Source organism: Platalea leucorodia, assembly GCF_965183815.1.
Source record: "Platalea leucorodia genome assembly, chromosome: 1".
Taxonomy (NCBI): Eukaryota; Metazoa; Chordata; class Aves; order Pelecaniformes; family Threskiornithidae; genus Platalea; species Platalea leucorodia.
The window spans coordinates 47,987,351-48,014,219 of NC_138823.1; the positions used below are offsets into that span (position 1 = coordinate 47,987,351).

A 26,869-nucleotide genomic window follows, 5' to 3' on the forward strand; every position below is an offset into this window, starting at 1 on the left:
CTATGCAGTGTAAATGTGTGGTTGTTGTAAGATGAAATGACAGAATTAGTGTCTATAAAGAAAGGAAAAATCTATAAAATAGGTAAGAAATTTAAAGGGCGATTTCTTCTTTCTTACCTCTGAGTGAACTCTTGTGAATATCACTGGTGGGTGAACAGTGAGTTCGTGCTGCTGTTGCTCCTGGGGATGAAGAGATTTTTACTTCTTTATTTATTTTATTTCAGGTTCTTTTTTTCTCTCCCATTTCAAAACTTTTCACGGTGACATCAGCCTACCCCAGTCACATTCAGGGGACTGTTGTTCCCTGCAGCACATTACTGTAGGGCTTATTCCGGTTCCAAAGATCTGGAAACTGAGCACCCTTGCAGCTTATCAAAGAACATCGTACTCAATAGAACAGCGTGGCCATGTACATAATGAAAATTCTGTATTGCGTCACTCTACAAATGCGGGTTATCTGTGCAGCTGAACAATACTTTGAAACTACAAAGAGACTTATTCTTTTAAGGTCTGAATGCTGCTATCCGTGCTTTAATTGTCTTGAATGACCTCCTTCTTTCGAGAAGCTAGTGCAGGGTGTCTCAGTAGTCTGCTATTGAATAAATCTTTAAAAGGAATCATGTGGGGGTAGGGCAAAGCTTTCGAGTGGACCAAGAAAGAGGTTTCAGATATGCTCAGAGCCTGGGCAATGGCTGTGACCTGATTTCCCACTCTAGGTGTGGTCGTCTGTTACGTACTGTGGTGTGGTAGGTGACAGTTCTCATATATTGGGCAGACGGACAAGTGTCTCTGATTCGAAGGCAAAAATCCTCAAGATATCCTGTATCCACATGGCTTGCTTTCTTCCTTACGTGCTGAGCAGCTTTGAAACTCCAACTGTTTATACTGTGTGTTCTGCCATTAAAGTATAATCGCAGAAGCATCTCCTCCTTGCTTCCTCTTCTTTCCTCCTTTACCTTTTGGTCTGCTGTTTCCATCAAGACAATTGAATGAAAAAACAATTGACAGGTTGCCACTAACCACTGCTCCTGGGTTTTTGTTTTTGTTTTTTTCTTTTTTTCTTTTTCCCTGCTGGCAGAGATGTGTTCCAGAAACACTTTAGTGAAAAAGCTTTTAATTCATTTAAAATCTGTAGCTACCGAATGGTGTCTGTGAAGATTATAGTGCCCTTCTGGAGATGGAGGCCAGTAACTTGGCAACACCTATTCCCAGGAGTGGCACAGGCTTCCAGTGAGGCAGATAGAGTTCAGCAGCGTACCTGTTTTACACCTAAAAATCTATTGTTTCTTTGAGCTGCTTTCATGTTTGGCAATGATTTAATAGTGTGTACCACATGTTCTTTAGCCAGTATGCCATTTGCACTACACTGGACCCTTGGTAGTGTGGTAGGGCTGCTAAGATGAAAAATAGTTGCCTTGCTCTTATTTCTTACATACTTAATAAATGTTCATATTCTTTTTTGCCATACAAGGTGTGAAACTCATAGCTCTTTGTTTCAATTTCTAAAGTTTTGACTCTGTTAGGTGAAGCCTTTGTGTACATACCTGGACAAACTCTTACTGGATAATTCTTTAGTTCAGGTATTGGAAGGTGAAACACTATTAGTCTTTTCTTAACTGGAATTCAAGTGCTATAACTTTAAATCCATGGATAAAGTCCTAGAGGGAGCTTAGTGCCTTGGCTTTTTTTTCTTTCTTTTTTTTTTTTTTCTTCATTTAAATTACATGCGGCTTTCAGATAAGGCACAAGATATACATGAAATCAAAGGAATTAAGATGTCTTGAACAGTTAGTAAAACCCTTAATCTTAAAACAAATGCGGTGTGATGAATCATATGCTGCTGTTGCAAGATATGGTAGTAAGGAATGGTACAAGTCTAGCATAGGAAAGAAGGGTTTTGTTGTTTTATGCTTTGTCTGTAAGTGCTGTTCTGGGACTAGGTGTTCCTGGCTTCAGTCATTACGTGAATTGGCACTCCCTGTAATAGCCCAGCAAAGGCAACTCCAGGGAGTATGCCAAGACGAAGTGCTGGAGGATATTGGACAACGTGGTCTGGTGCTCCAGGATTCAGTGGAAGTTGTGGGAAGAGCTACAGCATGTTCCAGTCATTCCAGTGGTGGTTTGTCAGCAGTGAAGGGCATGGGTGTTGCTGTATTTCCTTTTGGCATTAGGAGTAACAAGTTGGTTGGATTAGGGAAGCTTAAGTCTCTCCCCTATAGGAAAATATTCATCATCTTAATGTGGATTGCATATGACTCAAAACCAACCTTCATAAAACCCAGTCAGCCAATATTTCAAGTCTGAAATTTTTGCTTTTGATGGTGCTTCCTTTTGGAACAAGTTTTACGTAGCATTTGCGGTCTGTGATTTTCATACCATTTACAGTATGAAAAGCTTGTGGAGCTAACTTCACTGCACCTTCACCTGTCAGCCAAATCTGCTAATCTGAAGGCCTAGCACAGAAATGTAAAATTGAGGTGCATAAGCAGATTGCAGAGCGTGTCTTTGCTGAGGATCAGGGCCACGTCTGCTTTGCAGTCTCTGTGGTGGTGTGCACGTCAGCATAAAACTGTTAATATCGCAGCTTTGCCAGAGCACCTGCACACTTGGCTCAGGCATTGCATCAGCAAGAAGAGCCGCTCTGTCTCGATATCTCCTGTACTGCTGCTGCATGGCGTATCACCCCGTCAGGCTCATTGCTGCATGCTGGGGGGTTGAAACGTCTTCCTGGGGATGGGGAGGGTTTGGAGTCCATCCTCCTCATCCCGTAGTTTGCGTTGGTTTTCAGTTTGTGCAAAGGAGCGATCAGAAACTTGGCCTTCAGAAAGAGTTCTGTCTGGGAGGGTGCAGGGAGGGAGGTAACAGCACTTAGCTCATACAAGGCGTTAACACCAAGAGCTACTGCACTGGCTGACTGTAAGTGGGATAAACGAGCATGGAGATGCTAGGAAGGTTGCAGGTGGGGAGCAAGAATTGCCAAATCCTACAGGCATTCGCAGACCATGCCTGTTGTGCGGAGGGAGGTGCTCCTGAGCCTGCAAAACGCACACCGAGTGTCTGGATCTAGCCACCACGCAGACCCAAAGTGACCAGTGAGAGCTGCTGGAGCTGTGGGTTCAGGGGGCCTGGGGAGCCCCGAGCCAGGGGCCACAGCATACGCACACTCAGGCAAGAGCTGGTGTGCTCTCTGCAGAGGAGTGGATGGTGATTATTCCATGAGAAGAAGCAAACCTTGTGGTGGTGAGGAAGGTCACTTGAAGCTTCCAGGAGGCACAAACCCTCAGGAAATGCAAAATTGTTTGAAAAGTGCCCTTTTTGTTTGTTGGCTTTTTCTTTCCTGGTGTTAAAACCGGTGCAAGTTGTAATCACGGAGAACTCACTCATGCATGTTTCCTTGGCCTGGGAGGATGTTGCTGGGCTCCTAAAGAGAACCAAGGATAAAGATTTAATACAGTCTCAGAGACTGGACAATGCCCAAGAGCTCAACCTGATGAAGTTGATACTGGAATTGCCTAATGCCAGGGCTGAACCTTAGTGACTCAAGTGTAAATATTATGTAAAACACAGCATGCTGCAATCATATTTGTGAAACGAGCAGGGGAAACCTTTCTGGCAAAGTGGTGTCGGCGACGAAGTTGGGGAATTTCTTCTTACAGTCAGGGCCGGGGGAGTGGGAAGGAAAGCCGAGTAAGGGACTAAAAGCCCCCTTCAACAGGCCAGTGCGTGCCACACGCTGCTCTGCTTGCTGTCTCTGCGCCTTGGTGGAAAACGTGTACCCGGTGTGGGTGAGGATGTAGCTCGGTGGGTGGCAGGTTTCCAGGGAAAGGCCAGGGGCTGCGGCCACTGGCTGGGGGAGCACTGGCCACCGGCTGGGGTGCAGTGCAGGGGCGTGCATCCTCCGAGGGTGAGGTGTTGGACGCGAGGCTCCGCGGGGACATGGTTCCCCTCTGCAAGAAGGACGTGGGCTAGTTGGAGAGATTAACCACCCTAAACTGCTTATTCACTCTGTCCTGAAGGGAGAGACGGTGTGCCCGAGACCGACTCAAGGGTACGAGCGGAGAAAGGTCCTTGTGTGTACACTAAGCAGTCATTTCAAAATTGTGCCTGCTGGCCTTATCTGAGCGTCCCCCCCATCGGCCTGCTGCCGTGGCTGCTGCTGAGCGCTGAAGCGAGCTGGGCTGCCGGACTGAAACAGAGCATGCTCGCCTTGCAGCTGGGTTTGTAAGAGTTATACAGTCTAAATACTCAGTTACTAAATTACTTCCAGGAACTATTTCAAAGTAATCCACAAATGCTCGAATACCCCTTCCCATGTGTTTGTTTTTCTGTTTGCAGCTTTGTTGTTGTTGTTCCAACTGGCGATTTTACTTATTTGCCCCACTAAAAGCAAGCACTGACTTTTCTTCTTGCTTCCTGGCACCTCACCGTTTTGGAGATGAAAGAGGGAAGATGAAGGAAACTTTTTATCTAAGAGGGGGGGAAAAAAAGGCATATGTGCACAGATCTTCTTGTCCAGCTTTCCTGTTGTGTCTTTCAGTCGGTCCCTTTGGGGCATGGTTGAATTCAACTTGGCTCCAGTCTGTCACTCAGTCCATCCCCCAGGCTATGGTCCTGCACTTGTGGGCTTCCAGTAGGTGTTGTAAGTTAATCTGCAGTTGTTTCTAAGGTGACTGTAAGGTAAAACACCCAGTACTGTCTAGCAGTAACAGAATGGAGCAGTGCAAAGAGCTGCTTCTGTTTTTCTGTTATCCTTTCTTGCCTTCAGACAGGGTAGTCCTTTCTTCTTCCAGCATTACTGGCATGTTGCTGTTGTGTTCTTATCCTGTCCTCCATCTTCTTACAGCTCCTGTGCAAACTCTGCTTCTCCATCCCTCCATGCCTTCTTCTTTTCCCTCACCTTGGAGGAAATCGCGGTGTTTCTTGGACCAGACAGCAGCGTGATGTTTGGCTGTGCATGTACCGGGAGTGATAGCTGTGTATGTGCTACGAGAGGTGGGAAAGCAAGCAGGGAAAGTTATTTCAGACACTTCCAGAGACTTGAAAGTTTCTGGTCACTGAGACCAGAAACTGGAACTGCAGCTCACTGGGAGGGAGACAGGTGTTCTGGGCTTTGCTGCAGAGTGGTTTATATCGGTGAAGATAACATGGGATCTGCCTCTGTGGAGTCTTGCACTTTGCTGTTGACATGCTGTTTGGTTTAACTTCAGTAAAGGGAGTTTTGCTGGCAGAACTCAAACATGAATTGATAGGCTTTGCATGTAATGCTTCCTTTGTCAGCCAGCACTGACTGCTTGCTTGACTTACAGAAAGTGAGTGGAGATGCTGTATATTTGTAAGAATAATAGTAATCCTTGTCCATTTGTTATATGATGTGACTAGCTGTAAGGAGAATCTTATGCGTGTATCCTTGTTGGAAGACTGGTTTCCAAAACATTAAATTATTCCTGCTTCTTTCTTAACAGTTTTGTTCAGGCTTCTATTTATTAAAAGGTCAAAATGCCCCTTTTCCTCTTTGAAGGGGGCCGTAACCACATACACTGAGTAATATCAAAGATCTATGTGAGTTGCATTTATGTGATTTCATTATGGTCAGACTTTCTGTCATAGTCTCTGAATGGGAAGCTACATTATACTCACAGTAGGAAAATATAGAAAGCATCGGTGTGTATGTGACTCAGAGAGATGATGGGGTTCCGTATGAAAATACAAAATGTGACTACTTACACATGCATGTTATTGCAGTCACCAAACCCAGGATGTGGCTGTAGACAAACAGCAAAGCTGCAGCACCACTGCAGCTGAATGTAGGGCAAGCTGGAGGAAAAGATCATTTCTGTTGCATGTTTTGTGGGTTGCATTGTCAAATATCATTTGGGTTCCTGTCAATATATAAAAAAATATCTTAAGACCAAATGGCCTGTGGGCAAAGATAAATGTGCCCTTAAGGGGAAAGTGAGGTGTGATGGGCTTTTCTTCATTCGTGTGTTCTGCATGCTGCTCACCAAAAGTAGAAGCTTACCTCTTCACAGGAGGGGTTTTATTTTTTTCTTTTTGTGCTTTCTTAAGATGATAAAAATATTATCAAAGAGATGTTATTCACTTATCCCTTACGGTTTATTAAAGCCAAAGCCATTCTTTTTATACCTTACAGTTTAAGTGTAGATTTCTCTGAAACAATGGAAATAAATTGCATTGAGGATTAGGACTGTTCTTGATCAGAAAAGAATTAGGTGCAGCTTTGATTGCATTCCTCTTGTTAGTATTCCCATATTGCTCAGATACTCTTACTGTACGAGGATGTAACCAAACCAAACAGGTGCCTGATTACAGTTGAACATCCAAAATTTCTGTGCGTGGATGCGGTCAGCTCATGTTTGAAGAGGCATTACCCTCTTATTAGTGATATTCGAGTTTTTCCAGGTTGAGCAGAAGGGGTAGGATGGAAATAGCTAACATGCAAAGGCTACGGTAGCCCTGACAAGCGGGTGCTCTGTGTGCACAATCAATTAGTGCCTGCACGGTCTCCAAGGGCACGGGGAGATGGGCCAGGCCACTGGGCAAGCAGCCAGGTGGCAACCCGACTTCAGAGCAGAGCTGAACTTTTGCTCGCTTCCAGCTGTTTTTATTCCATCCGTAACCCAGGCTGCAAAAAAATCAGAGACAAATTAAAGTGAAATGATGAGTTCTTTCAAAGCCAAAGAAAACTATGCTTGAGCAGCTCCTGCATTCGAGCTACTGTATTTTTAATTGGGAGCTTGTCCAAGATGCCGCAAGTTCAAACAGGGATCACTGCTGTGCAACACAAAGCAGCGTAGTGTCTCTTTAGGACTTGGGATATATAATGAGAGGACTGAGCGTGTTTACTTGGATGCTATTTTAAAATATCATCTAATTATAAATAACTGTCAATGAGAGCTCCCCAGCTCTCATGCTGTGCCCAGGAAAAGTCTGAATGAATAGGCTGCTTTTCTGTCTGCTAGGGCAATATAGAATCAAATTGTAGGTCTTAAATCTATGAGGTTGGTAGGGTTAAAATTTTCTTCATCAGCATCCTGAATCTGGAGAGCTTTAGCCAGCCTCCCCTGACCAGACTCCCAACCATTGCACGTGGGGAGAGATGACTTCTGCAGCAGTTAAGGTGCGCAGCTGCCTTCAGTTTTATCAATTACAGCAGCCATTCTGTGTCTGTGCTTAGAAGTAAATAGGGAGCCAGTAAAAGCATGTAGTGCAATGCTAAATGCTGACCTCCCACCTCTAAGTATTAAGCTTCTCCAACTAGGTACCTGATGCTAAACAGGCACTTGGAAGTGTATCCTCCAGTGGACCTCACAATATTTATAGATGCATCTGAGCAGGAGCTGTCTAGCATGAAGAATGCTTGCCTCTAATGAAAGAAAACCTTGGCTGTCTTAATGAATTTAAAGGAGCTGATTTGGATGGCAGCAGGCTGCTGAGAAGTCTCATTACTGCTGTGTTTTTCTTTTGGTCAGGTAGCGCTGTCATTCTCTTTATCTGTACCTATCAGACTGCTTATGAAAGCTGCTCTTTGGATTCCTCATTTCCAAACCTGGTGCCTTGATTGCAAAGGGCAAATAAATATTTTAAATCCCCCCCCCCCCCCCCCGATTTTGGCCATAAGAATTGAAAATGGAAAATAAACTAAACATGAGACCGACATAAAAATTCCTTTCTCTCCCTCTCTATGGTAACACTAAACTAGGCTGGAACCTCTCTTGCATGCAATGAAAAGTCATTTAGCTTTCTCCTTCTCAATATTTCTAACCTGTGATCATTTTAAGTGTAGTTAAACTTGGTGTTCTTTGCTCTCATTCTTAATGCTTCAGATTTGTGATCTTAGGTGACTTCAAAACCAGAAAACTTTCTTCCATAAGAATCTCAGTTTTCAATTAATTCAGTGGTTCTAAGATTTTTTTATTACTTTTTTTTTTTTTCCTTCAAATAGAAATAGCATGATAAATAGTTGGCACTATTCAACATGTTGCAGGGTATTGGAGTAGTTTAAAGAATTGTTGAGACTTTCTAGGGTGGTTTGTAAGTAACCATGGTGATTGACTGTTCTGTTGGATCAATCTCACAGCTAAATCTGTCGTGAGGATGTAGCAAATCTGCAGTTACATCTGATGATGCTCAGCATTAATAAGGAGTAATTATGATAGTAGCAGAAAGTTACTGTGTTTTGGAATGGAAATGTTAAGATGTTGTTGTACTGAGTGATTTTTTTTTTTTCCCCCGTGTGGGGGTGGAGAGCAGTCTGTGTTGAAAGATGTGTTTTGGCTTGTTTGGCTTGAGTTCATAAAAAGTAAGGTTTCTCATTCCGAGATGTTTGTTCTGAAGGCTTGAAACAAACACAAACAAAGCTCAATGAAATCTGTGTTGTTACTCTTCTCCCCCCCCCCCCCCCCCCCCCCCCCAGTTTTCTTACGAACACAAAGAAAGCAAGATGCCAAGGTTCAAACTGTGAGATTGCTGAAGTCAGCAGAGCATTTACCATCAGTGGTAGTGGCACCAGAATTCCACTTAGTGTTTATTTCTAATATTGTGCTCCTCTTCCCTGCAGTAGGTCAAACAGGTTTCTTTGAAGACTCGCTGAGATGCTGTCGCTGTGTATTTGCAGCTAGAGAAAAGCTTGTCTTGGAACAAACGGGATTTTTCAGTGGATTAATCTGTCCCATAGCCTTGTAACAAGATTATGGTTTATGCTGATTTGTTGCAACAGTACTGGTATATCCAGTCATTCCAATAGCAAAATGCTAATCCTAAAGAAATAAATCTGTCTTCTTGCTGGCAGGCATAAAAAGAATAGGGAGATGGGAGTCTCTGCTCTCGTTAGGTATTAGTGGGTGATAGCTTGAGTTCAGCATCAGTTGGATTGAAGCGATTTGATTGTATCAGGCTTTTGCAGAGGGACTGGAAATTGCAGAAATAAAGCCTTATCTCCTTTCTCTTGATTGTGAAATATTTAACAGTCACCCAGAGCAAAATTTGATCACAGTACTGTGCGGCTGAAGGATTGCATCAACGCACAAAGTACTGCAGGTAGTGATGTTAGGCAGTCTGAGGGTGATGCTGTCCTTGCCCCTTCCTAGCTAAGCAGGTAGGGTCAGTGGAGCAAACTGGATGCCCTGTTTTTCAGACACGACCGAAAATTGTTGCAGCGTGGTCAACCGTAGCCAACAACAGTTGTTTCATCCAAAGAGAAAGGTGTACAGTGGGGAGAGACTTAATCTTGGACAACCTATTTCTTGGGTAGATGCATCTTGCCCAGCTTTTCCTGAAGCTGTGAGAAGATTCAGTGTCTCTCCATCCACCATTCAAGGCTGAGACAAGTGTAATTGCTGGTAACAGGCCTTGCTGCAGACGAGTGGTTTCGGGCAGCTGAGTGTCTCAGTCTGGGCTGGATGGGGTTGGATGATTCTCCTGGGCGTTTCCTACGTGGTCTCTGCAGTGAAGTACCAGAGAGGCGGTCCGAAACTCTTGGTGAGTTTGTGAGACACAACCTGAGCTTACTTCAGTGCCTGGGCTCTCCTGTGGGTCAAATAAAAATATTTGGAAAAAAAAAGGGGGGGGGCACTTAAAAAAAAAAAAAAAAAAACAAAACCAAACAAACAACCCAAAAAACCCCAAACTTCTTCTGTAATGTAAAAAGCAACTCTGAAGACCAACTGGTTGAATCTTAATTTGAGAGACAGCACACAAGATTTTCAACTAATTTTGCCTGGTCTTCCCTGCTTTAGTTGCAAGTTTTTCCCTTTTCTTGCTTTTGGCAAAGGAAGGAAGAATATAAGTCTTCTTAAAATCAAAATGAGTATGAATCCTTATGCTGTCAGGGGAAGCCTTTCATCCACTGAAAGATGTAGAGTCTATGCAGTTGATGGAAGGTCAAGTCAATATTACTTTGGTATGTCTTTGGAGAGAGGGGTGTTTGATTGCAGTTTGAATCGTGGCAGAAATACTGCTTGATCCAGATAATAGGAACCAGCACAAATGAATGTACTGCAGGAATGGAACAATTGAACAGAAGCACGTATTTAAAACTACTCGGGAAATTGTTTGAGAAGGAAGAAGGGAAACTGAAAAGTGAGGTTGCCTATCAACAGTCCTAGATATAACTGCAATTTTTATTCCAGATCTTTGTGTTGCAAGCTCAAAAGGTTGTGTACCTGGGGACAGAGCCCTCTGCTTTCATCTTTTCTACTATGTTCAGACACAGACAGTCAGATGAGACCACTGTCGGGCTTTCCTAATGAATCTGCCCACTTTAAATTAAAAATTTAGTACACTACATTTTATAGCCCTGAGTTGTTTAAATTTTAACGTGGGTTGGGTTTGTTTTGGTTGGGTTTTTTTTCCATCTTGCTCCTAGAAATTACAATATTTACCCTTTTAACTCACTGGCAGCCTGTATTTAGATTTTGCATGATACACTCCCATGCAGGTTGTTTAAGTTGTTTTGCTTTTCTTTAAACAAGGAAGTTTGTCTGATCAGCTAGATAATTTTTTTTTATCAACCTTTTTTTGTGTTCATATGGAATGACAAAGTGAGACTGATAACATGGAGAGGCTTTCAAAGCAGGTTTTTCTCCAGTTGTAGTAGTGTTTTCTACGATTACATGCTCTTTTTACTTCTCTCCCATTAGGCATTTTATGCAAGAGTAACTCTTCCAAGCATCTGTTCAGTCGTAGTGACAAAAAAACCCATAAAATTTTCAATCCTTGTAGATCCAATGTGCATTAACACTGCTACAAGTGGGGTTCTTCGTGTAACAAAGTATTTCTGGGGTTTTCTTTCCTTCCTTTGTTAAGGAACGTTACAAGGATGTAAATTTTTTCCACACAAATTCCCATTGCTACTTCAAACTGGAAAATTCAAGATGTTGTTCTTTTCCTAATGAACTTTTTCCTCTGACCTACATCATAGACCAGTGCAAGTTTTATTTTTGCGGAAGAAATAGCACTGGCAGGCTGAACAGCTCATTGAGATTTGACTCAGTAACCAAGTACAGTGCCAAAGCTTAAGCAAGCAAACCACCTTAATTTAATATTTATTAGTCTTTGACATTCATTGAGGTATGTCTCCATAGATAAATACCCAATAGATACTCTGAAGTATGATGCAGTATGCAGAAAACAAAAGGCTTGACTTCCTCCCTCCACCCTCCCTCAGAGTTCAGAGAGAAGTTATTTGTTATGAGGAGAGGTTCCATGACCTGCTAAATAAAAATAAAATTAAATAAAATTAATTGTCCTAATTTGAATATTCAGATTTAACAAGAACTTTGTGTTTCTTCCCCCAAAATGTAAATTCCAAACTCAGCATTATAAAAGAAGAAAGCTTTAAGTATTAGTGAAATGATCCGTAGGAGGAGAGGCAGCTGTTCTGCCAGCGAGACGTTGCTGCGGTGATACGACTGAGTGCTGGAGGTGAAGGATCCCATGTTGATAGCATTGTGGTAGATGGCAAGTCGGATGGAAGCTGTCCTGTGCACTGTTGCAGTTTCAGTCTGCCTGAAACGGCAAAACCACTCAGCGACTTTAGATGAAGTCCGTGCTTCTAAGAGAAAAAGGACATTGGCTCACTTGTTTCTTTCCTCCCCTTGATGACAGCTGCCGTCAGATGGTCATGTATGACAGCACTGCAGGTATTTGATTAACCAATAGAATATAGTAGGTTTGTCTTCTGCTGAGTTGTCACATACTCATTTCTTTTGTTTCCCCTCCATTGCATGTGTTAAAACCAGAGAGGGTTATTTAGGAGTGCAGTCTTGTCTCCTAAGTAAAAGAATTCATACTGCTCTTTGCATTCAGACTCCAATAAAACTAGATGCTAAGCCTCAAAGATATTGGAAAATTGACTACTTGGAGTTCTCTTCCAGTTTTGCCCATGCGAACAGTTTGAGGGTTTTTTTGTGTATGTTTTTCAAAGAACTTGTACTCTTACTAACATAAAAGCAACATACTCAGTGCAGTGCTGCTTGAGCACTAGCGATGCTTCCATGTGTCCCTGCGTCAATTGAGACCAAATGGAAGTTAACAGTGAAAAATCTTTGTCATGCAGCCTGACGTACACCTTGATCTTTTTTGGCTTACTTGTTTTGTATGGAACAAGGAGTTGCCGTCTGCTGTTTTTTTTGTGATCTGTTACACCTTTTTGTTGTCTTGCATTTCAAGAGATCAGAAGCCCAACCAACCAACTGGCTGAACAAGAACCAAAGTGTTGGGAGCTGTTTGAGGATTGTGTAAAGGATGAGCCCACCAGTGAAAGGAAACACAGATTCCCAGATGGGAATGGCCTTGAGTTATGATTGATTTTTATTTTTTTTTTAAAGGCAAAAGGATGCTGTGGTACCCAGCCTGGTTTTAGCACCTGGTGATACTACAAAGCCTACCTTGGAAAGGCTGCAGGTACCTGTGATGCTCACAGACCCTCAGGGCCAAGGAGGCTGAAGTTAGTGTGCGCAGTGCCTGTGGTTAGTAGGTGCTCGCTGTGCGCAGCTGGGAGTTTCTGACCTGTGCATGGTCTCTTCAGGTGTTCTGCCTCGTCAGTGCTAGGCCCTGGGCTCCCCGTTTTTAGATGGGGAACCCTCAGCTTTTGTGCTGAGAGGAGGCCTTGGCTTCAGCTTTTACCTGCTGTGAATCTTCCAGTAAGTTGAAACTGAATTCATCTTAAGATGTTACCTCGGTGGGAGCTATGTGACTAGGAAATGTTTGCAGAAACACAAGCTGGCCTTTCCAAAAATCAGACAGCTTTTATTAGTTGACTGGTGTACAGTGTTGTAGATTCCTTCTTTTGGAGTGGAAAAGCAGTGCTGGCATTTATATTTGTGCTAGCAGTGTGACCTCCCTGTGACCTGAAACATCTCTTTGCACAGAGCCATGAAGTCCATAATACTGTCGTCTTTTTTTTTTTTAACAATAGATTAGAACTTCATTTCATACTGGTTGGGGCTGTGCTCTGTTTTTCATGATGCTGTAGGATAATGCTAAGGTGTATCTTAATGCATGGCTTGCTTGGTTCTCAGCCAGGGAAAGTCAGTGAAGCTGCGTGTCCAGTGAAGCAGATACTGTGTAAGTAAGGCTCCTCAGTGCGATGATAGCATGATAAATAAGTAAGAACCTCACTTCTTTCTTTTTTTTCAGCTTCTAATCATTTTGCTTTCTCTTAGCTTCCAGTTGTTGCGAAATAAACCTTGGTTGCTACTCCTGTAACACTAGCCACATGCTGACAGTTCTTCCTAGTTACTTCACAGCAGACATGCTCACCTGACCCGACAGCCACTTCTTTTTGCTCTTCCACAAATTAACCCTTCATTCCTAGCAAGGCTAGTGCAAGTTTGAGTGGGGATAAAGTTGAAGTTATTCATTTGTGTGGTTTTGTAGGTACCTGGCTGAGCACCCACTGAAATTATTTTTAATATCGCTGAGATTTTCCTATGTAATGATATGTTATGTGATTGTGGAACATTAGATGGAATCATTAAACTCCCCACCTACTTAACTGACCAAGGCAGGCTGGGTGATGCACTTAATTGTACGGCATCTGTTACCTGCATGCAGATGGTGTTCAGGCTTAATGAAAACACATGGCCCAAAGTCTTGATGAGTTTTCCCTGCGGTATTGCAGGCATCTTCTTCACCAGCCATTTCACAAAAGCTGTCTTAAGTGTCTCGTGAGCTTCTAGCTCTTTTCTGTAAGCCTTTTTGTTCCAGGAAGAGCAAATTCTGCATGCTTGAACTGATGTGCAAGGGACAGCATTAAGCTCACTTTACAGTCTTCTGTGATGAATGAGATGAGAGGAATGTCTCCGTAACCATCTTCCTGGCAGAAGGAGACGGTATCTAGTTCATCTGGCGTGCGTAAATGGTATCTGTTACGCTGCTGGAACCTTGCATGCGACTTCTTCCCTTTCTCTGAATTGCTCGTTACCTACTATTTTAATGTCTCCAGACGCAAAGCTTATGCTTTAAGGCAGTGATGCAAACTCTTAGCCAAGATGACAAAGTGTGTGGCATTATAAAGCGTTTATATTCCTGTAGATCGCTGCTTATTTTTAGCAGTGTAGTTTCTGTGTGAATGAGTCATGTTGGTCTGCACATTTTGAAGTGACTTGAATGTTAGTTTCTCAATACTAGGAGGAGAAGCTCAAAAGTGTTTTTTTTTTTATTTGTTTCATGATTTTTCTTTAGTGGTTGGTGTTGAAAAGTCATTGCTGTCTTTGGCAAACCAGAATATGTGGAACCTGCGTGAATTTTCATTTACAGACCGTAACAGGCCAAGCTTTAATTGTTGATCCAGAAGGAGGTGGGAGTGCTGAGACCCTTCAAAACTGGAGTGGTCTTCAGTTCCACTCCTGAGGCTTTACTCTGGGCATTTGAAAATTGTCAAATGCTAAACTAGATAAAAGCGTATGTCTTCAGAAAATAAGTGGTGGCAGCAACCTGCAGGGAGGTCAGTGCTTATCTCAAAAGCAATGAGCTTCCTTCTGTGCTGCAGCATTGCCATATATAAACTCAATCCCTGCACATAGCCAACTATTGTTTTCTCATCTGGTTCTGAAAAGCTGCATGTGAAAATAGAAATTCATCTCCGAACTTGTAGATTGAGGTATCCTGCTCCCAGTCTCGCTACAGTTTTTAACTGTTAATTTGAGATTGGAGTGTTTACAATGACAGAGCCAAGATTTGGCAAATGTGGGTGATCCAGTTTTGGAACTGGAAAGAATTATTAAAGAAGTATTGGCATTTAATGTAGGTGGTGTTTAATAAGCATGGGAACCTTGATTAAGTGATTACCTTTTTTTTTTAAGTGTATCAACATGTGAACAATTTTCCTTTTGGAGTCAGTGTTCCCTCTGCAATTGCCTTTGAACAGTAGTGGGCTTTGCAGTATTTTTTTAGGAATGGTATGGAAATGGATCATGTAATTAAAAAATGGTAATACATCTTATTTACAACGAACACGTGAATAGCTGTTGCAGTGCTGCTTCGGTGATGCATGATGAAGTAGCCCAAGTGCTGGTTGTGGTCAGAGTGCTTTTAGGAGGACAGCTTGTGTAGGAACATACCAGCTAACTTTTCAGTTCAGAGGTGTGAGGCTTTTATTGTCAGGCAAGGATGGGCGTTGATGCTTTATTTAGGGTTTAGGCGCCATTAGCGAATCATGGGTTTCTTAGTCTCCGGCATTGTTATGAATAAACTTGACTCATATTTTGGAAAGAGGTAGGCAACTTGGGGAAGGGTGGGGAATTGCATGTGATAGTTTGTTGCTTCTGTGACTTCTATTTGGGGGAAAAAAACAACACAAGTATTTGCCTGTAGATTCTTTGTAGTGGTTTAATTATATTGCAGGCATGTGGGGTGCGGAGGAGAGGGTGAGAAGATAGAGCTAATCCATATTTGATCATAAGAGACAAAACTGTTACTAAAGATGAGTGGCCTGTGTTCTCTGTTTTCTCATGACGTCTGATTTTTGTGTAAGCAGCAGTGTAGGAGTATGTTGAATAGGTGAGAACTAAGTTGCATAGTTTGTGGATATGAGGACTGCCGAGTTCTCTCCCACATAGTTAAGATGTGATTAATGAAAGGCTTGCATAACTAGTGTTACTGAGACGGGGGAAAAAAATCAGATTGGATATGTGTGGCTGTTTTGCAAGGTGTGTGGCTGAGGAAAGCGTAAAGGGCTAAGTCTGGGCTGTGCTTGGGCCGGGAGCTGAGTCACGTAGCTAGGGTCAGAGGTGTCTCCTGCCTGAAAGGTCCTCCTCTCCAGGAGACAGTGAGCAAGTCTTACAGCGGGAGACAGACTACAGGAAAATGGAAGAAAGAAGAGAGTATGTATGGCTGTGTTTTGTTGTCCTCAGTCACGTTTAACTCTTCCTTGTATTTTCCCCCCATAGCACGGAGGCCATCATTAGCCACGTGTTTTTGCAAGTCCATTAATCACTTTGGTGACAAGGAGCATCTTCCTATAAAACAACCTCAGGAATCTGGTTCACCCACGGTTAAGAAAGATCAGGGTTTGGTATGGATAGACCTGCCTGTTGTGAGAGAGCCGGAGGGACCGTGATCTCTCCGTTGCATCTGCTCCGCCTCCTCTCCTCGGCTCAAACTCCCATGGTAGAGCACGAAATTTGTTTCTGATGTAATCGGTTGGAGCAAATAATTGATGTAACAAGAATTGTGTTTTCCAAGGTTCTGTTTAAAAAATCCAGCTACTTCCAGCTGCAGACTTAATTACATAGTCACTCTTGGGCCTGCCTTAGTAATCTCTTTTTACACTCACCTGTCCCACCCAGTTTTAGTGGAGTAACCACTTAAGCAGATCGTGGCATGTGAGCTATGACTAGAAGCACCTTTTCATCATGGGTGTCTTTATTTTCCTGAGAATATCTTTCTCGGACTCTTCGAGGATGACCCACGCTGTAATTATTTCCCTGCAGTCCTGGACGTGGAATCCAGCCTTCCTTTAGGTAACGTTCTGAAATTACAACTACAAATTATAAGGCAGAGAAAAAGCATGCCAGAGATGCTTTGTATTTTCTTCAAAATTTGTTTACCACTGTCAGTGAAACTAGTAAAATACTAGTTCTTCCCTTAGGTGTCATTGGTTTTATTTTGTTGTGGGATGGAATAATTACTTGTTGCCATGGATTATAGAAAGCATGAGTGTAACTCTCTGAACTGAAACATGAGTTTCATATAATACTGTATATTATTATTATGGTGTTTTCCCCCCAGATTGTAAACCATAGCTGCAACAAGCTGAAGATAATTATTTTATGTATTAGGAGTTGCCTTGTGAGCAGAGAACAGGGGATGCTCAAGGTCAGATGATTTGGTAAAATTTAGTGGGTGCATGACTCCTCTAGCAAATATATCTGAATTTCCTTCAAAATAGGTATGAGACCAAAGAGTTCTCCAGCACTGCGTGACAGTTTTGCCACTCTTCCCTAGGCTTTCCGAGGTCCCTTCTCCCTTCTCCCAGCACGCGGTGGGTGGAGGGGTGGTGCTTCCCAGGGAGCAGAAGCTGGTGTTAAGTAGCCTGTCTGCCTGGCTGGGCTGCTAAGGGACGTGGTCCAAAGAGCACTTGGAAGACAGTTCCTGAAGTGTCCTGCTTACCTGGAAGCTACATAGAAAAGAAGGAAACCTGGAAATGATACCTTCATAGGAGCAAGAATAACCAGTACTCAGGAGCTCTGTATGCCTTTTGATACATTTTTTTGTTGTTGTTGTTGTTCCCCGTCTCCACCCCCCTAGCAGCAGTTTATCCACAGTTACAAGTTGAAGCCCCAAATGTGCAAAATAGGAACTTTTTTTTAAGGTTTAACAGGCCGTGGGACAGCAGATCCAGGGAAGTCCATCTCTTGGCCTCTGCAGGCAGGTTGGGAGGGGTCTCCCCCTTGTTTAGCCAAGCCCAAGTTTCTGGAGGAAATTAGCAGAATCCTGTGGCCGGAGGATGTCGGAGCAGATGGTCGTAATGGTCTCTTCTGATTTAAAATCTAACAGTTCTCACACACACCAGTTGCTGCATTTTGAATCGTGTAGGAGGGTGCTTTCTGATAGAATGGGAGCATGAAATCAGGCAGGAATGGGGTGTGTAGTAGCTGTTGCCTACGGTGGAAAAGATTGCCTGGTGTGGGCAAAAAAAAATGCTCAATGGGAAGTATCTCTCCTCTGCAGAGATTGAACAGGTGAAATGTCTGCTGCCCCAGGCTTAGGAAAGTCTCATTCTTCCACTGACTTCAGAATATCAGAGGACAGTGAAGAGAAAGTGCAGTTTGTTGTAGTAGCTGAAGGGGATGGGTTTTGTCCAAACTTGATTCTAGGGCTAAACTACTTGCTTTATTTTTGGCTGTAACTGCAGAAGGCTGGTGGGTGAGAGGGGAAAATGAAATCTAAAGCTTCATTATTCTTGGCCCGTGTTCCTGAAAGTTCATGTGGCTGCTTTAAAGGCACCTTGAGAAAGGCTGTTTTCTGTGTGTTTAACACAGAAGTGTACTGAGCAGGACTGCAGGTATGTGAGAGCAGTCTGCCATGAAACGCCCTGCTCCATGAAACTTTGTTCATATATCATGCTTGGGATGTGTAGCTGGCACTTTGAGTCGTCTATCTGATGAGGCTCTTGCAATTGCTGGAAAGGCAACCAAAGCACTCTTGTCCTGATTAGGCACTGCAGCTGGTGGAGGAGGAGAGGGTACTTGATGGAAATGCAGAGGATTTGGTAGGGACAGGGGAAGAAAGGAGAGCTGGATCTCTGGATGTGTTTGGGATGGGTTTGGCAGACACCACAGCACAACAGAGGGCATTGCAAAGATGAGCTGAACATTATCTGGGGAGGCTTCTGGTTGAACTTATCTCTGAGAGAGGAACTTCGGTGTATGTCAACATCTTTTTTTCTCCTTAAGTGGCAGGATTAAGTTTACAGACGTAGGAATGGCTAATTAAGCAGTAACTTGCAAAGGGATAGAATGACAAAGCCAAAATCTTTGTATCTGCAAGTGTGATACCCATTTACTTCATAGTGATGAACAAGATTTGGCTTCAGGTGGCTGTAGGGTAGTGTGATGCTGATCTTTCAACATATGAAAATGTACTTGTTTGTTTCCTTTATTTAAGAATTAAAAGAGCTCTAAAATATTTGTATTAAGTGAGATAGGAGGACATAAATAGAGATATGAAAAGCCTGTTTATGCAGAATGCTGAAAAAGGAGCCCCAGAGTCACTGCTGAGTAATCTGGATTACATCTCTGTGGTATTGTATTCAGGCACTGAGTTTTTTGGATTATGTTTGTTTTCTGTAAGGTAAAGTGCTTACATTGCAAAATGAATACTGTTCAGCATTGAAACTTGCTTAATTGGATTTTTAAATATCAAAATGTCTGAAAAAATAAACAGTAATAAGAATAAAATGCTTACTATGAAGTTTTCCTAATTCTTCATGCAATAAGTGTGATTTTTTAAAAAAAAAACCTACGTCTGTTTTGCAGGAGAAACTGTAGAAGGCCTTCGAGAGAGCGATTACCTTCTGATTCATTCATGTCGGCAGTGGACAACAATTACAGCTCACAGTCTGGAGGAGGGTCACTACGTCATAGGGCCAAAGATAGAAATCCCTGTACATTATGCAGGTAAAGCTATTGTTGACCTGAAATACAAATTCAAAGAGAATGAATTGCCTACCATTTAGACTGATCACTTTATTTGACAGAGTGAAGCTAAGCCTCTCATTTTGGTGTCTGTGACTTAACTTTTTAATAATGTTACAGAGCACAAGAGATGCCAACTTACTCCCAGGGCTGCTAAATAGATGTATTTCATTGGGCAGCACATTGACAGAACACGTAGCTATGTAGAAGAATCGGTTTCAATTTGAGTATAATGAATTGCCAGCATTTCTCATCTGTGAATGTGGTGACAAAAGTGTGAAAGTTTGAAAGTGCCTTGAAGTGTTCGGTCAAAGATGGAATGGGTTTTACACTTCATTGCATACTCAAGCTGGAAGGGATTTTTTAATATTTCTATGTTAAAAGCCAGGGACCCTTTGTAATAATACTGCAGTTTTACACTAATGCTCCTTGGTATTTCCTTGTCACTATCTGCCCTTTCGGATGATGCAGTAATACTGTTGTTCCAAGTAGATATGATGCAACTAATCCATGTTTATTTTACGATTTCAAATTTTTTTTACTTCCCTAGGAAATTACTTTTAATACTGTTTCCTGCTGCTTAATGTCCTTATTCACAAGCTGAATAGAACAATACTATATGAGTGGAAAATGCTTATCTTACTGCAGTAGATACAAAAATTTTAAAAGCTGGAAAGTGTGAACTGAAAGAGCCATGGCTACAAAGCAAAGATGAGGGCTTAGTGTTTTACCTGGTCTTCTATATAGCCAGTTGTCAATTGAGTAATCTCAGCTTTTCTACGGTCTCCTTTAAAATGTTGGTGCATTGAGGGTGTGCTGAGTTGTACAAGAGCTGACTGAAATATTTTGTTTCAGTCACATCAGTGCTGCAACTGCAGTGATGCACCCTATTTCAGTGATGAAACACCAGTTGGCTTCTTACGTACTGTTTCTCCTTGGAGTTCACTTCTGGAAGGTTAATTTTTTTCAGACTTTGGTGTGATGGCATATAGTGTCATAATATACATGGCTTTAAAACTCTCTGAATTCAAACTTTCTTAGTATAAACAATTTCTAGTGTTTGTGCTTAGTAACATAGTGGTTTTAGTTTTGTGGGTTTGTTTTTTTTTTTTTATACACCTCCTGGCTGCATAAGCTTCAGTGCTGTGGCCAGATAAACACTTCCTTCAAACTGAATGATGCATTTTAGAATCCTCACTATGATTCCTGGAAGAAGGAGAACAGAAAATAAACTGGTTATTGGCAAGAAAGAAGATTAGATCTTAAGGGGTTTACTAAAGCTTGGTTCTTAATTTTTAAAGGAATTAACAATGATCTGCTAAGCAGGGTTTGCTAACTCTTCATACTTCCATTCACTTATAGCTTAAATTTACAGATACCAGCAAAATCAAAACCTGTCCCTTAAGATACTGCAAAAGTATCAATGTGTTTTTCTTCCTGGCTTCTGTTAATGCAGGAAAAGTGTGTGTTTAGTTGACAGAACATGTTTTGCTGTCAAACAATCTCCAGAAAGTTCCCTGCCATAAACCCGTCATTAATAAGACGAAAATACAGGAAAGTTCAGAAACTGCCATGTAGCGAGGGCACTTACTGAATATGTGACAGGCACCAATGCTTCCAAAGGAACTTCACAAAAGTGGTCGGTGCCAACTTGCAGTACCAGAGCATGTCTGATGGGCTTGCCTACAAGAAAGGAGAGATGTGTCTAAGCATCTGAAGGTTTAGTTAGCGAAGCATGGCAATCTGGTGCCTGGGTGGTAGCATCTGAATGCATTTAGAAACATCTTCCATACCCAAAAGGTAACTTTATGCTACTGTGGAGTACTATACAGAAATCTATAAGCTAACACTGAGTGCGCTTTCAGCGCTGCATTGTGCAGTGCCTCACGGCATCACTGCTTTTGGGATCCAGAACCCCACACTGAAGAGGTAAAGTTTAACGTAGCTGCCTAAGAAGACTTGCTGGGATGGGTACTGGCCTGACACAGTTACGCTGCTAGCTCTGGAGCTAGCTGGGGCATCTGCTCTCCAGTGAGCTCTGGGAAGGCTGGGAGGTGGGAGTGCTCCAGAATCTTTCTAATCTTCCATTACTTTCTAAGGAGGACGTGCTGCTACTGAAAGGTAGTGCCGTCAGGTGGTGACTGCCGTGTTGAGCTGGCTGGCACAACCCCCGTCTGCGTGCGAGAACTTTCCATCTTTGCCGAAAGTGCAACTAGAACAGTTGCCAGAATGTTTATATGGGGCTCAGCCATTAGTTTTTGTTTTTAGAGGAGGGAATTTATGTCCTCATAGGCAGATATTTGTAAACTGTATTGCTGTATAAATTTTTTGATTATAGGACTGACTTTTTGCATGCTGTAACTTTAAAATTCTGTCAAGTAAGACATGTACTATGAACACGCAGCTGACATTCCTGCTTATGCTGCCTACCAGAATGACCCTTAGAGATGGAACGTAAGAGTTCATTAAAATGACTTTCCAGGTTTGTTTTGGCTTTAATGGAATAACTGGGTTTTGTTAACCCCTAGCAAAATTTTGATGTAGCAAATTGCAGTATGATTTTGGTTGCAACAGTTGAGCAAGAAGGGAAGTTGAAACTGATGTTATTCTCCTGAGATTATGGGTTTAAGTACCACAAAGTCATCACTCACATATATAAATAGAAGTATAAAGTAAATCTTATTTTGCTACTTGCTAAATCAGGTTTGATACACTTATTAAACCTAAATGCAATAAAGCCTTATTAAAGAAGGAAAATGCTGTATTTTACATTTAAGTGAAATCTCATTAACAGAACCTGAGTTTTGCAGTCCTGCCGATGGTCCTTTCCCTACTGGGAAGCTGCGACCCTGGTTGTTTCTGTTGGGGATGGCTGGCATGGTTAATTTTTGCTGTTGCTGTCAAAGAACTGTCATATATGACAGCTGTTAGTCTAACTATTCCCTCTTGAATACTCTTTCCAGTCTGCTTCTCTTTAGAGTAAAAGCTAAAGTTAATGTAGCATCGAGTTCAATTTTCATGTAATGAAAACCAAATGGCTAATGTGTTTCTGGCTTCTAAAACAAAAGAGGTCTTCATGTGCGTATAGAATGGAGAGCAGATCAAAATTACTGTCCTGATAGTGCCCTGTCTTGGCGTGAGAGAGTGGACTTCACAAGAGTCCCAGGTAAACCATCACAACAGATGAACATTGTTTTGGTGTCCTTTGCTTTCCTCAGGTACGCAGTTCACACTTGATACTTACAGGAAGGTCTTATCAGCTTTCTGTCTGAACTAGTTTTATATTGTTCCTGGTACTATGATATCCTTAATACTAAATTTCTACTCTGAAAGTGAATGTGTATCATCTGTACCCTCCAGCAGATGATAAATGTTATTGCTAGTTTTGGCTTAGGCAGCACTGTAATCTTTACCTTGATAAACGTCTCCCTTAGTAGCCTCTGGAAAATACCGTTTTATGATCTGAATTTGGAAGATAGAAGGCATGTTGGTGTCTTGCAGAATTAGACTGCACTGTGCTGCTGCTCATGAAGAGGAACACCTCTCATTCCTCTGCAGAGGTACCTGCGCGGGAAGACGTGTCGTAGGGCAGCTGATGACCACATCTCCAACATATTCTGTGATAACTGAAAGGCATTGAAGACACTGTCTGGGGGTTTGAACACTGTGGCCCTTGGGTGTTGTCTGACCCTTCTTGTGTTACCTTCCAGGGCTGTATAGCTTGAAACTATAAAAAGTGGTTTTGTGGGTTCATTGGCTCAAGCTGCAGAGGCCTTCTGCTCCGACTCTAAATGGTCCAGCTTCAGTCTGTTGTAAATGCCTGTGCTACGTGGCCACAATTCCTGATGTGTGCAGATTGCTGATTTGAAAGTTGACGGAGTTGGACGTGCTTAAAACTTGCTGTATGGGAAAAGCAGCACAGAAGGCTGTGGAGTGACCCATGTGTGCGTGCATACCCACACCTACACAGCATAGTCTTTTCTTTCAAAGGCCATGCTAATATCGGTGAGTGTATGGAATGAACGAAAAAGTACTTTGGGATGGGTTGGCAGCATCCAGGTTGTTTTGCCCCAGATACTCCCTCCCATGTTTAATCAAATCATAACAGGACCTTTAATGTTGTTTTTTAGGGCCTTATCTGTGTTGTTGCAACTGATGGTTAATTTGCTGTCCTCTCTGAGGGTTTTTTTACTTTCTGAGAGCAAAGCTGTTCCCTCGAGATGATGCTTTAAAAAAAAAAAAAATCCAAACCCCTGTTTTCTTTTTCTTTAAGCTTCTACTCAGTTTTGCCCAGGGTTTGAAGGGAATTCCTCTTGTGTCACTGCTGCCATCTGTGTGCTCATAGGAGGCAAATAATAAAGAAAATACTTTTATGAAGACATTAGAAAGTAACACCTATTCCAGGGCGTGCCACAGTTTAACGCATCCGGGGTGTTGGAAATATTCTTCCTGTTAACTCACACCTCCCTGCCACACAGTGACGGTGTGCAATTGCTAATACAGAGTAATCGCTGGTGCCCTGTCCGGTTGCTTACCTAAGTGTGCTGATAGCTTTTTTTAATGTCTTTTAAATGAGGAAATATAAAACCTTGTCATGTGAACCTTCCCCAGGTGGGGTGCTGGGTGGGAATGAGTCAGAAGTCCCTTCTCTGGTGTTAGAACTGGCGTGCAACAAACGGCCTACTGAAACCTGTTTCTACTGGTTTGATTTGTTAATCATGGAGCAGTGCCTGATGGGCCTGTTCCTCGGTGCGTCCTGCTAACACGGAGGAATACGCTCTCTGCAGGTCTTCTCAAGAGTGAACTTGCCTTTGCAGTGGTGGAGGAGGAGAGCTGCCTGAGATTTTGCAACGTGCAGTTGCAGAAGTTTCTCTCTCATGTCCAAAGGCATGCCTGCTTCTAAGACACAATTTTGCAGTCCCAGTAGGCCTACTGCTGCCCGCTCTGGGATAGTCAGACCTTGGACACTGAGGGAGGAGAGCGCTGAAGTATGGTGCGAGTTAGGCATCTCCTAGTTGTCTTGAGATGATGAGAACAGCTGCTGTTGCTTGGTACCCACCCTGAACCTGATGCATTCAAGATCTGGAAGAGCTTGGATTTTAACTTTGGAGATACTGGGCACTCTTAGATGTTTATAGTATGTTGGGCCTTCTGTAAGTATGCTGTACGGCTCTCTTTGTGGCCCTGGAGAGAAGAGCAAACATTAGACTGGCAAACGTCCTTTGCTTGACAGCTTTATGGTATCTGCTGCCAACTTGTGTTACTTTGGGGACAGAGGGAGTGCCTCCTTGTCTTACGTTCAATTTAGACTCTTCGCTCCCTCAAGTGCAATGTAATGCTGTCTGCTGGTCCAGGAAGGTGAGGTTGGACAGAGCCCTTTATCTGGGGCTTTGCCTCCCTGGGAACAGCGGTGGTGTCAGGGAGAGCTACGCCTGTTCTTGTGTGTGAATGGAACAGTACAGCTCTGATGGGGTAATTTTTAAGTTCAAAGAGGTGGGTGAGATCTAAGACAGGGAGGGACACTGCTCTGGAGTAGGGAACTTACTTAGGTGAGTCCTTTCCAGCCAACAGGTACACCACTCCCTGATATGAAATGCGTTTTGCATTTTAATTTGTGTTTTGCTTTGAACTTAACCTGGCACCCAACTATCACATAGTTGTCCTGGGGCTTTTGTGCTGTACAACTGAATATAAGTCCTAGAGAACAGGGCTCGAATGCAGTGCTTCTGAGAGAGGCAGGCTGCCGTGTGTCTGTGGGCTGGTAAACGATTAATGAATGTATGTCCTCAGAAGAAAACCAAGAAAAAAACCCAACCCACATGTTTAACCCCCCAGTACCTAAGTTTTGTTTTGTTTATTTTTCTTGAAAAAGGTTGTATGATTTGAAAAGCACTTGGAAGTTTGAAAGCTTTTCTTCACAGGTATTGCTAATACAAGCATTGCCACCAGTATGTAGTCTTCATGCTTTTAAAAGAGAAATATGACTTCTGTTGCACTGAATACTTGACTGTGTGAAGTTTCCTGAAAATTGCAACACTTTTCTCCCCATAAACAAATAGAAGAAAGTCTCTTCAGTATTCATTTAAAAGTCTGATTGTAGAGTAGTGCCTGGGTATTGCGGAGTGAGAGGGCTCTCGTTTTCATGAGCAGTGCGTGCCTCTTCAGCTATAAGTCTGAAAGCAGTAATGTCTGAAACACTTGTAATTGCCCACATAGCATCATTCCATGCTTTTCTGTCAGGGAAATGATTATGCCTTAAAATATATTTATGTACTTGTTTTTAGTTTAATCCTACCTCCTTTTTCCCTACCAAAGACTGAGTTTTTCTATTCTAGGCAATCACAGCTTTGTAGTCTGAAAACTGTCTTCATATTTCTGGATTTTTCAAACATGTCACCTTGAAATAATGGGTGAACTGTTCTTCCATACATGAGTAAATATCTATATTCTTAATTTTTCTGTTGTGGGTTTTTTTTTTCTTCAGTGAGTTACCTTCAACAAGTTTAGTTGCTCTCAGACTTCCCCATGGTCCTGTCTGTTTGTTATTCCACTTTTCTGTGCCTATTTTGGCAAATGCCTCTCCATTGATCTACAGTGCAATATCAAATCACAGGATCAAAATGCAGGCACTGAAGTTGCTGGCAAAAATTGCTTATTTCTTTTGCACCTGTGGGTGCACATTTTCTTCCTGTTCCTTCATCTCCTCCCATTAGCCAGTCTGGTGAAGGAGCAGCTTTTAACCTAAGTTTAATGAAATAGTCCCCTTTTGTCTGACCACCTGTATTGGAGAATCTCTTCTACTTTGCATTTTGTTTTATAGCTATTAAGGAATGTATACATATGTCTTCTCTTTTTTTTTTTGTTTGCTTGCTTGCTCGCTCACTTACTTGCTTTTTGATTGAGCAGTTTGTCTTGAGCCCAAGGAGTTTGTTCTGAGTGAATACGGTGCTTGCTTTCTAGTATCGTGCACCGGCAGCTTCCCAGATTGTAAGCTATGGATCAGAAATACCTTTTCAGTGTGGGGAGATGGTTCAGATGTAGCTTCTAGTGAAATGGCGGTGTGCAATTCTTCATCAGGTTGCACCGCTAAGAGTCTTTAACTTTCTACTTCATCTCTCTGGAGTCAGACAGACTTTTTTGCAGTGTCTAGTTTCCTTGAAGTTATCATCCTCCTAAATTAAAATCAGCGGACTGTGAGACTGCTTTTCTCTTTGTGTATGTACAACCTTATGTCTAGGAGAGATTTCTGGAGACACCTACAGAATTTGTAGAATTTGCTTGACATTCAGTTTGGTGGCTGGATATATCAAAGTTTTGTATTCAGTCTTCTGGTAATAAAACCCCATTCAACTCTGTTTTAGTTCCCATCCACCTACCAATTTTTCTGCCTGGCCCATCTGAAATGTCTGAAATTGCTGTAGAGTCTGCAGCTCTCAAAGGCTGCTGCTCTTCGATATAATGAGAACAGTAGGGTTAGTTCACACAGTAGTAGTATTCCAAGTAACGAAGGAAAAGTCTGATTATGTCCCAGAAATTCATGGAAAGAAAATACTTGCATTTTTCTCTCTTGCTTTCCAGGCTGGACTAAGAGTTTGTGGTTTGTAGACACCAGTTTGCCCTATAAAATTTGTTTGGTTTCATGGGATTTGCTTGGCGCCTTAAAGGAAACAAAAACTTGTGATGATAGTGGTATTTTTCAATACTATCTC

At 42.4% G+C, this 26,869-nt stretch overlaps 1 protein-coding gene across 2 annotated transcripts in view; it reads left to right on the forward strand.

Moving 5' to 3' along the window:
• Positions 1-26,869, forward strand: part of GAREM1 (GRB2 associated regulator of MAPK1 subtype 1) — a gene marked incomplete at both ends in the record, with an annotated part of 99,578 nt that overhangs the window by 4,498 nt on the left and 68,211 nt on the right. For both annotated transcript variants that reach the window (XM_082306768.1, XM_082306769.1), the window contains one exon: positions 19,002-19,142. In XM_082306768.1, the coding sequence (XP_082162894.1) occupies positions 19,002-19,142 (141 nt within the window). The remainder of the gene's footprint in view (positions 1-19,001; positions 19,143-26,869) is intronic.